Genomic DNA, 15,437 nt, shown 5'->3' on the forward strand with positions numbered 1-15,437 from the left:
TAAAACCCTCCAAGAGGGAAGCCTCTCTAAAAGCCGGTGGCATCCAAAGGGCAATCCTTATTTAAATACAATAGTAAATACTATGGTTTGTGCCCGGGCCCTGCGACAGGCTGGGGACCTGTCCAGGGAGACCCCTGCCTTCACCCAACAGTTTAGGCTCCAGCAGCCCTGTGACCCTGTAGGGGATAAATGGATGGATGGATGGTTTTGTGCCTGTCATTGCAGGAAAAAGGGTCCAACAGTTTAATTGTTACTGTCTGCCTTTAGTTTCTTGCCCCCGCCCTCATAATTCCTTTCCGATGAGTGAAGAGATCTTTAGTAACATGGTTTTGTTTACAAACTTTAGTCTGAAACAGGAAAGTTCCCCGTGACGGGAGTATGACAGACCAAACGCAAGGTCCAGGACTAGATCCGAACCAAGTTAAGTAGACTGGGTCCAAAACAAGAGTTTTCCCAATCTTGATACACCCCTAATAAATCAGGAACTTTGTGTCTGCAGAAAAATAGCAAACACTCACTCCCTCATTTAAACTTATCACCAGTTCGTGTGCTGCTCAGAAAGGGGAGGGGTCGTTTTTTCTGCTGCACGTAAGATTTTGACTACTAAACCCCAAATTCTTAGCTGTTTGTTGTTTTTTTTTAATTTGCTGGCCTGAAAAAAAATGTGCTCACATTCAAGAGGAAGGCCAGCCTCCAAGCAGATGCTGTCCTTTCTTCTGAACTGACTTTACCATTTGGTAAGTGACTCACTGTCTGCAGATGCAGCTGAAGAAATTGTAGTCTGTTTTGAGAGGATTTTCTGAATAATCCTGCAGAAAGCCAAGGCCAAATATGTTTTCACCCCATGCAGGCAAATCATTCCCACCACGTCTTCCTGACACCTGATATGCTTTTAGCATCATGCAGATCCTAAATGTGTTCATAATGGAGGTAGATAATGCTCCTCTGATACACCAAAATAGCAACAAAGCGGTCTGAAGCTAAGAGGAATGTGTGAAAATGAATCACAAAGACAGCTCACTGGATCTTTGTGTAAATGCTGGCTGATACATTGATTAGGAATGTATGACATTCAGAGCATCCTTAGCTTGCTGTGATGTAAGAAATTGCTCTGCTTGAGACACTGCCATAGGCTTTTTACCTTTTCTAAATGCAGTCCAAGGACCAATAGGGAGCCCCCTCCTCAGGGAGAGAGTGTTTCCTGTGGTTTGGGCTGTGCTTTGAACTTGAAGGAGACTTTCATCAGTAGGCAGTGCTGCTGGGGAAGTATGAGTGAAGGTGTAGACCGTGTGAGACGAGCTGTGAAAACTCTGCCAAATAAGACATGGTGAGCCCGGATGCTCTGGCAGCAAACATGCAGCAGATGCTCCAGTATTTTCCAGATATCTTAGACATAATGTGTGGAATTGTGTCTAACCAAATGTGTACATGGAACTACAGCTGAGTGTGCATAAGTAGATGCTTGGGGGGCCAGGGTAGGGGCAGCAAAGCTCAGCAGTTTCTTTTCTGACTGTAGTTCCCCGACACTGACCCACTGACTGTTTTGGATCATTCTAAACATTCCCTGCAGGAGGTGATTGCTTCACAGATCAGACTGGGAGCATCTTTGCAAGATGAAACAGTCCCACGTTCCCCTGCTGCAATCCCATTTCTCTGCTGTACAGGAGGGCCTCATTTAGACCAGAAACTATCTCTGTAAAGTACCAGTATGTTCTCCTGGGGTGGGGGGGGGGCAGCCACATGAGCTTTAAAAAAATGTGTAATGACAGCAAGTGTACTCAAGCGGTCTGAGTACATTTGTTTTGGTCTATACTGAGCTGACCTTCAACAAATACAATTCCACCTTGTTTTTTTATTGTCAGCAATGGCTTGACTTCAAAAGTAAAAGCTTCTATTTCCAAGAATGGTTAAAGCAATAATTAAAAATATTTTGCTCTGTGAGTTTGTAGACCTTACAGGGATTTTTGTCATATGATGATATTTCATTTGACCGCGTTTTGACATTGTCACTTTGGCCTGATAGTCCTTACCTGTGTGTAGCTGAGTCAATCAGGCAATCAAAGAACCAAAGTAAAAGGAAACTTCTGACCTTTGAATTGTTGCACCTAAAAAAAAAACCAGGCACATCTCACCAAGAAATCATTAGATGCCTTTATACAGGAATATATAAGCTTCTATTAAATAAAAAAACACCATTGTACAACAACAAAACCATATGTTACCTGGTTCACTTAACTAACTCCTCCTTATGCATTTAATCCACTTTTCTGTCTTGTTTAACCTCTTAATGTTCAAATCTTCATAGATGAATACATCCAGGATTATGAAATGAAAGCAAAGATCTGATGCGATCAAAGATCAGCCCAGTACAAAGTCACATGACAACATCTTTCTTTCATCTAATCTATAGCCCTGCTTGTTGTGCAGCTAACCCTGCTTCAGCAGTTGCTGCTCTCCTGGATCAGGTGTGTTCAGTCAATCAGAAACTGGACTGATTCCATCCAGCTAATCAACATCTACTGAGACAGGGTTAGCTGACCTGACATGACTTTTCCTTTATAAAAGCAAATAGTTTGTTCAGATTAAAACCATGACTGCAGGTTCAAGTGACAGAATGTGCTGAAGAATGAGAAACAATTCAGATTATCTCTGAAAATAAAAATAATCCCAGGGTCCCCTTCACCACAACGGAGTTGGTGACCAACATTAATGTGAGTAAAAACACAAGGCCAGCATCCGCCTCATTGTGTGAGGACTTTGCAGACCACTTCAGGAGCAAGATGGATTCAGTCAGAACTAACATCATAAATGAACAGAAAAGCCTTTTTATTGGTAATGATGTCTTGATCTTACCTGAGGAAGCACTGGACAGTTTTGACCTGGTTGAAGGTGCAACACTTGGTTTAGTTTTTTCCTAAATTATTCCAACAACCTGCTGTTTAGATTCCATCCCTACATCACTTTTTAAATCTTTTTACTGTTTTTTTAGAGTGAGATTTAAATGATCATGAACTCCTTTCTGCTGCCTTTAAAACTCTGGTGGTGAAACCCTTACTAAAGAAAACCAATTCAGATTTGTATTTTTTTGAAAGAACAGCGTCCAACAGACCATTTTCAGGTTTTAGAAAAACTTGTTTTTATTCAACTGAATGAGTTTCTCTCACAAAACAACATTTTTGAGATAAACCAGTCTGATTTTAGAACGAACCACAGTACTGAGACAGAGTTGTTAAGGATGACACAAGACTAATAGAAGTACTTTTTAACTGTAAATTTGATGTCAAATCATGGATGGCAAACCATTTTTTTGCAGTTCAACCAGGAAAAAAATGGAAATTTTAGTTATTGTTCGTGAAGCCAGAGAGAAACAGTTTTTTAAACTAAAAGAATTTTCATTAGATTATTTAGACGCGGTTAGAAATCTGGGTGCTGTTTTTGACTCTGAGCTAACTTTTATCCCCCATATTAAGCAGGTGGTTAAAACTATTTTTATCATCTTAGAAATCTGGCTAGAGTCCGCCCACTACTCTCTCTTGTTAAAATGGAGACGCTGATACATGCTTTTGTCATCAGTAGAATTTAATATTGTAACGCCCTGCTTGCTGGTCTTCCAACAAATACCATTTAGAATGGAGTAAGTCAGCGGATAGCATTGATGAGCTGAGGGGATGGTGATAAGTGGAAGGATATGAGCAGCTGGATGACCTCTCTTAATGTTGTTAGCCTCACCCCACATGCTCTGTGATGGGCCAACATTGAGTAGAAACACTCTCCTGAATTGCCTGGACCATTCTAAACCGAACCATACTGTACTGCCCGAACCATACTGTACTGTGTGTGGGTGTGTGTGTGGGTATGAGGGGGGGTCCAATCCACTGGGTGGGTGCTGCAAAGAAGGTTCTGGCTGTGCATCCTGCTCTTGCAGAGAATAAGGAAATTGCTGATCTGTTCATGTTTCTGTCTACCTGACAACACACAGCACTTTGTTCACTTCAGGACTGAACTGCCGTTTAGTTTGCCTTATAGTGAGTCAAAAACAGTGAATCATGAAACCCAGAGACTGTTTTCAAGTATCAAAATATTTCACGTTTTTGAAAATCTTTTAATTGGTTTCCTTTTTAAATGAGCTAAAAGAAAGAAAAAAAGCAGAGAAGCAGATTTTGACAACTTCAGCTGGCTAATTAACTGGCCCTGCACAGTTACAGCAAAGCTGTCTCTAAAATACAATGTGTACAACATGAACATCATGCAAAGTGCCTCAACATGCTTTATACCGTACTGTGATCCAACGGTTTCCCTGTACTACACAATTTGTTTTTGTTTTTATTTTGGTGAAATGAATTCTCGCTTTAGTGTCTCTGCTTCCTTTTTGATTGGACTGTTCTGACCAGCTTACTCATTACTAAAACAAAAGCTGACTTATCATTTTTCTACTTGATCTCCCTTAAATTCAGCTTTACACATTTTAAACCATGAACATTTACTAAAGCCTGAATTATTTTTGAATTGTTTTTTCTTTTTGCATTCAAGTCAGAGGAAAAACAGCAAAGGCTTATTTTCATCCACACCAAATCAAAAATAATACAGTTTATCCAGGCATGAACATGTTTAACAGAACACAATACTGTTCATTACATCTTGCATTTTTAGCCTCTCAAAACCAGACTAACTCATCCCAGATTGGTGTACATTTAATCTAGTTTTGTTGCCACATGCTGATTTCAAGCTTTTTAGTTCTCCTGCATGACTCGAGTTGTTTGGTTGTCTGACCGTCACAGTGACATGGCGCTCTGCTGCTGCAATCCTGTGACCTCCAGTGAACACTATGGCCTATCAAGACTGCCAAGTCAGCACCTTTGTTGTCTTCCAAGACACCAAGAAAACAGGGTCACTAACCAGCTGTCAGCTGTCTCCTTCCAGTGACGCATGACGAGCAGGAACCGTTTTTTCACATGGTTTGGAAGTATGACTAAGTGTTTGACTGAAAGTCAAAAACTAAAACTGATTCAAGCTTCCTTTGTGTGTGAAAAACAGGTTTTAAAGAAAAAAACAAAAACATTGTCAAAAACGAGATGCAGCTTATAGCATGAAACAGATACGTGTGTGTGTTTGTGTGTGTTTGTGTTAAGGTGTGTCTTGCAGTTTGAAAGAACTGACATCACCTGTCTGGATGCTGATGTGCTTCAGTGACAGGCCGTCTCTCTCTTTCACAAACCTAAACGCCTTTTCTGTTCACAGTCATGTTAAGCGAAGGCCAGAATCATTCATAACGTATGTCAGGGATAATGGCAGATGAAGTGTGCATTATGAGAAATTAACACAAGCCGTGGAGGCCTGAACCGTCTGATAATGCACACTTTGAAAGCCAATAACCCATTTATACCATGGTCACTTACAAAAGAAATAAATATTCAATCTGTTTTTTAGTACTTAATTCTTGTTATTTTTTCTGAGATCGCTTTTTTCACAAAAAGTGGACTATTTATTACGTGGTGCAGCGCGTTGTCACGGTAACATGACAACGCACCGTTAGCTGGAACTGACCTCGGCTGCAGCGACAAAGGAAAGTGATATCTATGCTGATCGTCATGATGTTAAAAAAAAGCATCAGTTCAGAGAGAAAGTTCACCTCTTACCGCTTGTTTTTGTCCAGATAATGAAGCTAAAGTTTGTTTTAAAGAAGCCAGAGCAGTGATACAGAACATTTAAGCTATGTTAGGTGTGCATTATCCCTGTGCATCATCACTTTTTATCCACACCCAGCAGCCAATCAGAATCGAGTATTCACCCGGACCATGGTCTAAATAATGAATAACTGAAATGTGTTATTTTAGCACTGTGTGTGTCTTTGTGTCATTATATTTCACTTTAGGCTGCATCTTTGAGGGTGTAAGCTGGCTGTTAAGCTTATCTCTTCACTACATCACTGTTTCCTGACTTTGACAGCCACACTAATGAATCCACAGCACTCACTTTAATTGTCCTAAAATATCGGCTCTTTGTCTTCTTTATCTTGATTTTCCCATAACCTGATTTTCCTCACAGTTGATTTAGAAGCAGATCTCATCTTATCACTGAGTGTGGTGGACACACACGTTGATAGCTCCACTTTAAATCAGCAACAATGCTGGCTTCTCATGGTCCACAGTAATTAGAGTGCTCCTGATGAATTCAGAAAAGAATAAGGAGACCTTTATTAGTCCCACAGGAGGGAAATTGCTTTGTGTATTTACAGCAGGGCATTCATAGAAGTGACTTGTTGGCTGACCATCCAGTTTGTTGCTAAAATAAAATCACAGCTTGTGTTTGGTTTTTGACAGGAAAACAGCAATGAAGACGGCTAGACGGTGGTTGCTGCCAACGCTCCTGTTGGGGCTTGCTGTGCTTGGCATCGATGGAAAACTCAACAAGGACCAGTTTGGGTCACAGCCCTATCGAGCAATCATGAGATTTCGCCATAAGGTATTGATTACCTTTTTTCCCTCTTTGTTTTCCCCATTTTCTGTCCATAGCAACAGGAATTTGATTTTTCACAGAGGTTTATAACAGTAGGCTCTGGTTGACACATCTGACGACTCTAAATGACATGCTTAGTCATCCTCCCCCCTAACCCCCCACCCACCCTAGGCATAAGGGGGTCTTCTTGAGCAAATCCATGAAATGAATGCTGGGCACAGCTGAGCAAAAATGAAGATGAGCCCTGACGGAAGAGAAGAGCTTGTCTTGACATTTAAAGTGAAATAGTTATTGAATGTTTATTGAGTCAGTGGAACAGGTCAGCTCCCACACGCAGAACCTGCCACCTTCATTCAAGCAACGTTGCCTCTTAAAGAGCTTTTAATTTCTTTTAGTTCTCTGAAGTGGTTTGAATTGCTTTAAAGTTGATATTTTATGACAAGTGCACCGCAATACCACACATGAATTTGTTTCATCCAGAATGTATACAAATTAAATGTCAAGGGTAAAGGATTTTCATCTAGAGTAACTTGGGGGGTTCATTTAGATAAAAGTTTTTAGTTCAACTTTAGTTTGGAGCCAAACGATTTGGATTTTTCAAATCTAAACTGGAGTTGAGAGAAAATTGTACTTTGATAATACGACCAATGGTCAAAGAACAATTTGTGTGAATGTTAAACTGTCAGGAACTAAGGTGCACCACAACTGGACCCCATGCAGGGAATAATTTCTTCTCAGCTGTTAAGATGTGGTGTGCGTGCAACAAAGGTTGGAGAGGTCCAGGGGGGGCTCTGGCATGGGGCTGGAAGCCAGTGGTAGAAAAGTGTAATAAGAAGAACCAATTCCTGAAAAGAGGAAACAAGTGAGGAAATCCAAGAAGGGGACTCTATAGGCTGGTCCAAGGCCTCAATCCAGAGCAGCCCACAGTTGATGCATAAGTACAGATGGGTGGATAATCAAAACGTGTCCAAAAACCACCAGAATAAAAGGTTCCCAGAGAGTTGAGGCAGGAAACTCCGACAAATTACCAGCAGAGTCTGGCAGTGGAGCATCGGAATAAAAGGGCAGGAGAACAGGTGAGAGGAATCAGTTTGATAGTGTGCAGAGGGGGAAGTCACTTTAGAAGGGGGAAGCATGACAAAAACATAGCTGGTGGAAAAAAAAGAATAAAATGTCTTGAAAACTTCTCTGTTGTAGTAATCCACATGTCTCAGGGAACAAAGACTGGTCAAATAAATTAAGTCATCTGTGAATATCAAAGCTTAAATCAAATATCCGCTCACAATTGTCAATAAAAACACTTTCTAAGAGAAATAATTTGACAGAAGCAAAACCTTTCTAAGAGTCATGAATGGTCAACTTCAGAAGTATTTTCTTGTCCTCAAAGTCTTTTCTTTTCCCTCATAGACATGTTTTTGCTTTTCCTGGAACTTTAAAGAAACATCCCTGCTAATTTATATTTTATTAATGACAAAAATGATTTGATTTATCAAAAGGATGATTCTGCAGGCTATATTTTAACAGAGAATAGAATAGAATAGAACTTTATTTAAACCTACAAATGGGAAATTATCTTGTTACCATAGCTCTATTAAAAACATCAGACAAATAATAAATAACACTAAAATACACAGAGAAATGCTTAACAACAGTCTAAATGTGCAGACTATAGAGACACACATTCTTTTTGTAGAACAGCCTCAGTGCTTTTTCTTTGTCTGCAGTGGAAAGGTTTTTTTTTATTTGCAGGAATGTCCTTAGACTTTGCTGTCAGTCATTTCTGTTAAGGGAAGGGCTGAGCGGCTCCACAAAAGACTGAATGAGGATTCTAATAGAATAATGGATAAACCTTTAGCTGTTTTGCTCATACTTAGATCTTCCCCCTTTTACACTCAACTCCATCATACAGAACACACACACACACACACACACACACACACACACAAACACACTGTACATGAGTAGGATGGTCACCAGTGATCCTCTGTCCCCCCCTTATGGGAGGGTCCAGCTGCTGGTGCGGTGTCCCGGTTCTTTTGTCTCTTTGGGCATGGCGGCCCTCCGTCCATGTTGTGATGTTCATCCCTGTGACTCATGTTACATCTAATCTGGAGGGATGCTTGTTTATGACGTGCCACTGTCAGAAACAATGGATGTCCAGATGTAGCAGTATCTGATTACTACGCGAGTAAAATCATAAAATTATTTTTTCTTTGTGTTTATTTGATTCTATTTAAGACATTTTGATAAGAATGATGGTACCGCGATTTAGCTGCATCTAAAGCTGTTTGCGGAAAAGTCCCGCCCCTTTAACTGTCTACACCAATCATTCTTGAAGGCTTAATCACATGTCATCAGTCTGACCAATCAGAAGTGGTCAAAGTCTTCACTTCCTTGTTCCGATTCTGCTCATAAAGTCTCTCAGTTCTAACAAAAATACCAGCTAAAGCTCGTCTTTAGCGGTGTAGCTTTCCACAGAATCCGGTATCAGACCGTGGAACAAGTGAACAAAACCATGAAGCTCAGAGACGCTAGTCTGTCTACGATCGGCGGATTTTCGGCACTACATCTCCCATGATGCATTGTGTTAAAGTGACTGTCTTAGCTCACAATGAGTCTCTCCTCTTAACGTGTTAAAACAACGAACACACATCAAACAGTTTTTGAATCTTTTAACTTAACTTTTATTACATATTTTAGAAAAAAAACAGCTGCAGCTTCCAGCTTTTCTGCTACAATTATCACAAAAATACATGTGAGATTTTAGAGAGACTGTAGATCAATACAGACTATGAGCTTTTCCTTTTTCTTTTTTTTTTATGGATGCTGGTGTGCCGCCGGATTTTTGTCAAGGTCAAAGTGTGCCGTGGCTCAAAAAAGGTTGAAAAACACTGATCTAGACCCACTAGACAGTGCTCTGAACCTTTTTTCTTCAATGATTTGTGATCTTCACTGGTGTCCATGGATTACATGAAATCTTTCCACCTTTATCCACCTTTGTCATGGTAGGGAGAACACGTCAATGCAAGGGGGGGGGGGTCATCTAAGATAGCACAAGGGTTAATGAAGAAAGGAGTTACAATAAAACAAGACAAGCTGAACGTTACAAGTGTGGCTATGACAGAATATGACTTTGGAAGTTTCACCTGTAAGAAAAATAGGAAGATTAATTGAATAAAATTACAAAGTTTCTTAAAAATTGACCAGTGTTTTTACTCCCTCCCACAGGAATCCACATCCAGTATGGTTTCTTTTTTTTGAGGTGGACAGCCCACAGCCACCAGGCCTTTTTTGTTCTTTTAATGTCTTACTGTAATTCTAAATCTGACCTTGCAGTTTTGAAGTTAATCCTGATCTGTGTGCACGTGTGTGTGCACGTGTGTGTGTGTTTGTGCGTGTGTGGCAACTAACCAGGGTCAGACGCGACCTCATAAGCCTTTGACCCCAATCAGCAGAAATCACTGGGCTTTAATGTTAAACTTAAAACTCTTCCAGCCTTTCAGACAATCACGGTTGAGTTCTCTACTTGAGGTCATCTGCAGGTTTGAACTGATCTTTGTAACCGAACGACGTGGAAAGTGTTTAGGAACTTCTCCACTGAGATTCAACTGAGATCTTCCATCGCCTGCAGGTGGACTGTAACAGCTAAACAGAGACAGTAAATTGTGATTTTTCTTAAACCTTGCCAGACTTTTATGAAAGGAAGAAAAGCAGTTTTTCTGAATTGGTGGCCTTGACATTATCTGTTATGTGAGGAGAAACAAAATGGAGACCAATAAACTGTCTGCAAAGCCGTGTCCACCCAGCTTTGACTTGGCCACATGGCAAATCTAGATTAACAAGGATAAGCCGAGGCGGAGGCGGACAGAGGGAGGGGGATGTGCAAATTGGATAAAGAGGCAGGAAATGGAGACAAAAATTCAAGACTTAATACCGGGAAACATCTTGATAGTGTTTGAATTATCAGTCTGTGTTGTCTGTATGGTTCCATTGTCAGTATTATTTATATATTTATTATGTCCTTATTATCTACAAGGACATTTAAGTGAAAACAAATGGCCACAAATACGTTTATTATTCCTGCAGAACAAAACTCAGAATATGGGGTTAGGTTGAGAAAATTGACTTTATACATTTATTTCTTCTCTCATGTTGTGTCTGTATGTTTACAACAATCTGAATTTGGCACAAATTAAAGTGGGGAATATTCAAAACTTCACCTAAAGTCATCAGTAAACGTCGGCTGTTGCTTCTTCGTTTTTAGGTGTGATAGGATGCAGTAACTCCATCAATGCAGGACAAGGAAACTTAAAAAAAACTTTAATTCAAGCTGGAACATATCTCGTCCATTAATGTTAAATGTCTGGCCTGATGATGTTTTTTATTTAGCTTGTGCTAAATGAGAAATTGTGTAAAATACCAACAAATAATAAATACATTATAATAAACACATTTATATATTAAAACTATGATAAACACATTTTTTGCAGTCAATTAACCCTGATACAATTTTTGGTATGAAGTCCATCAGTCTCCTGAGTCTATGAAGAAAGTAGGAGTGGACGTAAATGAAGTGAATGGTGATCTGCTTGACGGGGGGGGGGGTATCTTTTGTGCTTTGAAACTGCAGGCTGACTGGTTGGGGAGGAGGGTGCAGATGGATGGAGTGAAGTTGCAAAGACTCACCGACAGAGATAGATGTGAAGAGTTAGCCAAGCAGCTAATTCTGACAGGGGCAGATGGAGCAGGTATACAGCTGGGGGCTCCGCTATCCCCTGAGTCTGAGGGCAGCAGAAACAGGCCCGCCAGTGGCTCTTGGGAAATCATTCTCTTCAAACAAATCAAGTGTAAACACTAACTGCTGTTACATGTGTAAAATGTCTTGGATTGGATCAAAGATCGGATTAGAATTGAAATGTGCACATGGGTCCAGAAAAACTTTATCCGGTATTACGTATTACTGACCCACAATCGGAATAAATCATTTACATGAACAACGATCGGATCAATAGTCGGCATAACCCACCTGTCTCGATCAGAAGGAAATTTTTATCCGAGTGAGTCTGATCGGGGCGGAGTATTCCAAACAGCATATTTACATGATGCATTTTTTCTATCCTGATCTGGTGTTTCTTCCGATTACTTCTCCATGTAACCGTAGCTACTGACTGCCATATGCAAATAAGCTTGTTTGATATCTCCTCTACCTGTGGTGCATTTCTAAGTGTCACCTCCTCTTAGGGATGTGGTGGGGGCCAGCAGCAAGCGGAGCCACAGGTGTTTTCTGTGCAGAATTGTATGGTTAGTTCAGTCAAACTGCATACGTTGGTGTTAAAATAGCTGGATACTCTACAGTGTTCCCCTCAAAAAGATGGGAGAGTACTGCAATCTTCATCATAGAAACACTTCAATTTTGAGAGACAGAATGAAAAAAAGAATCCAGAAAATCCTATTGAATGATTTTAAAGAATTTACTGGTATAATGGTGCAGAAAAAAATGTGGTCAAAACCTAAGTTCACCTAAATACCTTGTAATGTAACCCTGTTGGTAATGACAGAGGTCAAAGGTTTCCTCTTGTTAGTCTTCACAAATTGTGTCTGCTGCTCTTTCATGCAGATGTTCTCTAGAGCTGTGATGTTTTGGAGCTGTTGCTGGGAAACAGAATTTCAACTCCCTCCACAGCTTCTCTACTGAACAAAGGTTTGTCTGCAACATTATACAAACAAACTCTTAACAAAAATCATAAAATGTGACTACTTGAATAGTTTGGTTCACATTCCGTTTCTCACTGTTGAATCCATGATGAACATTACAGACCTCATCTTTTTAAGTGGGATGACTTGCAGAATTTGTGACTGACAAATCCTTTTTGTCCTTTACACTAAAATGTGCCAGACGGAAAAAAAGAATACAGATTAAAAAAATATGTACAACACATCGTAACCATCTTTACATGAAATTAAAAAACAAAAAAAGTATCTAGAATCATGAATCAGGCCAGGGTTTGGAATTGTGTTGGCAGTGTTTTGTTCCGGATGGTCCTGAAAATGTTTATTGTAGGACCTGAGAGCAGCAGGAATGAAGGATCTCCCTCACACAGCAAAGGTGGATCAGTCTGTCACTGTGGCTTCTTTCCAGGCTGTTTCCAGGGCAGTCAGGGTGGGGTTTGTGTACCACAACTACTCCTCATCCATCCTTCCTGACTGACTTCAAGGGTCAGCCCAGGACAGAGTTGGACGTCTTGATGTTATCTTTATTTAACTTCTTCTTCTTCCTTTCTGTGGTATACTGCTGCTGCAATCTGTGCTGTACAGGTTAACTAATGCCACCGCAGAGTCATAGAAAGGACTGTGGACTCCTCAGCAGGTACAGCCTTCTTTAGGCCTACCTGTACTGCACATGGTCCAGTGTATTGTTCAGGTGAGAAGCCAGGTACTTATAAAGGTTTCTGCCCATCGTTCTTACCCAGGATGTTTACCACTGAAGGAGTTGTGTGTCTGGGGAATTCCACCATCATCTCCTTACTCTTCACTACATTGATAAGGATGTTGTTCCACCGACACCACAGAGTCTGTCCACCAAGTCCTGCATCAATCTTCTGTAGTCTGTGTCCAGGTTATCAATACTGAGCTCGACTGTTGAAGAGATTTATTTTGTGTGAGCAATGAAACACATTCGTATTGCACTCCATAAACTCCAAGCCTCACTAAAATCAAAAATAACACTATGGATGTGGAAATTAAACTGTTGCTGATGTGGGTTTTCTGTGGTCTGGGGGGGTTTAAGGCTCAGTGGAGTATCAATGAAACCATGGGACCACCAAAGACTGAGTAAATTTTCCCATTTAGGAGACAAGATCAATTTCTTGAATATATGCAGGTATGAAGATGATCTGGTCATCCTTTGATGATTTTGTTTAAATGTGTATTTATTATTTTTGTCAGTCTGAAATTTTTTCAAGTCATTTTTCATAGCTGGTTCAATATTCTAATTTATCTCTAAAAAACAGCAGTGTTGAAGTGAATTGTACTTGGCATTTGGGACCATTGCTCATTGCTGAACATAGGCCTGTTGCATTATGGATCCTTTCCATAAAAACACCCTGCTGCTCGACCTGATGGAAAGACAACCTGAAACTTCTGAAACAGACCAAGAGAACTGAGCTTTGCAGATTTCACTGGAGAAATCAAATATTTATATCTCTTTCTTTCACATCCCTGACAGCCTGAAAGCATCTGCTTCCAACTGTATTCATGAAAGTGTCTTTACTTTTCAGCCCTGAACACGCTCTAAGTTCAGCTAAATGTCATGTAGAGTCACTCAGCTTTTCAGCCAATTAATCTTCTCTGGGTCTTTTCTGTCATGTCCCTAAGAATGACTTTACATCTGCTGTTATTTTTGTATCAGCATAAAAGAAAAACAAAGAGAAAAAGCAAACTGAGTAAAAGAGAACCTTTCTCACCTATAAGAATGGGCTTACCTTGTTTTAAAACAAACCTGAAAGCTTTCGTCAGAGCATCCGCTTTTGCAGAGATGCTGACTGATGCTCCTGTGCGTTTGATCAGCAGCTTCTGTCCTGTTTCCAATTACTGAACAGAACGATGCATTCACTGCTTCTGTCTGTTTGTTAAAGAAGTAATTAGAAAATTAGCATTACCTATGATAATGCATGTGTGAAAACTTTAGGCTGAAGCTCTTTGCTTAAACTGCTGACGCTATTTGTTTAACCCTTTAACACTGGAGTTGTTGACATCAAAATAACACGTTTTTTGCAGTATTGTAACTTTTCCTTTGCGTAAATGTATGTCATTTCAACGATTCTGATGCTGAGGAAAGCGGCGTGATGCTACACTCAAAGTGGGGTGTCAAACTGCAGGCCTCGAGGGATGGGGTTCTACATCTTTTCCAACTAACCTGCCATTGGTTTACTGGCTAAACTCACCTGATCCAGGTAATAAGCAGATAAGGTCTGATTTCTGTAAATCTAGCTGGATGGTGACCCTGGAGGCCTGCAGTTGGACAACCCCGCTTCAAAGTGTTGCATATTGTCTAAAAGATACTTTTCTCTGTGTCAGTATCAGTGAGTTTATGTTAAGTGAGTGAGCACTTCACTACTGAGAAGTGTTGCATAAAGCGCCACGCTGCTTTTAACCGCTACAGAATCTGTTAGAATTACGTAAATTGCATAAATGGTAAAAGAGTTAAAGTAATTCAGACCACAAACAGTGGAGCCGAAGCTCTGCTGTTAAAGGGTTCAGTTGCTGAAGGTGTTTTCTTAAATGCTGAAGATATTTGCCTAAAATGCTGAAGTTGTGAACAGGTTTGTTGAACATGATGAAGCTATTGGCTTAATGCTAATGTTAATGAAGGATTCACTGTTTCCTTTTACAACTATGTTAAATAAACTACGCGTACGGACATTGGAGAGTCGGATACAATTTTACGGCTCTAGGAGAAAAAGTTTTGCCCCACAACTTTGAGAGTGAGATTTGATCAAACAAGATGATTTGTCTTGCCTAAAGTATGAAGAAATGTAAAACTTTGAAAGAGCACAAAGTTTTTGAAAGATTTGAACATTTCTAATTGATTCCATTGGGGCAGTAAAGTAACTTCTTGCTTTTAATTTTTTGAAACCTATATGCTGAATGAGGTGAACATTTTGATACTGAAATGGCTGAAAGTAGAAGCAGTTTATACATGCCAATGAGTGTACGGAGAGTCGCAGTAGAATCTTAATTTTGTGAGTCCTTGAAAGCGTTCACACATTTATTGACCTGATATGGATTCTCAACACAACCCAGTCTCAGTCTTTCTATCAGTGACGTCACATTTACTCAGTCCAGTGCTCGTTTACCGTCGATGCCTGAAACCCAAAAAGGACAGCTTCACCCAGGTCATTGGGTGAGAAGAGCAGCTGTCCCTCAACCTCCCTCCAGTCAAGGACAATGGACTCCTAACGACCACAATCATGGCTTTCCGT

At 40.2% G+C, this 15,437-nt stretch overlaps 1 protein-coding gene across 1 annotated transcript in view; it reads left to right on the plus strand.

The window, feature by feature from the left end:
* Positions 1-15,437, plus strand: part of fstl5 (follistatin like 5) — a gene marked incomplete in the record, with an annotated part of 185,151 nt that overhangs the window by 26,821 nt on the left and 142,893 nt on the right. Inside the window, 1 exon segment of the mRNA XM_023959489.1 lies at positions 6,321-6,462. Within this exon segment, the coding sequence (XP_023815257.1) occupies positions 6,331-6,462 (132 nt within the window).

The sequence above is a fragment of the Oryzias latipes genome, chromosome 10, assembly GCF_002234675.1.
Source record: "Oryzias latipes chromosome 10, ASM223467v1".
NCBI lineage: Eukaryota > Metazoa > Chordata > Actinopteri > Beloniformes > Adrianichthyidae > Oryzias > Oryzias latipes.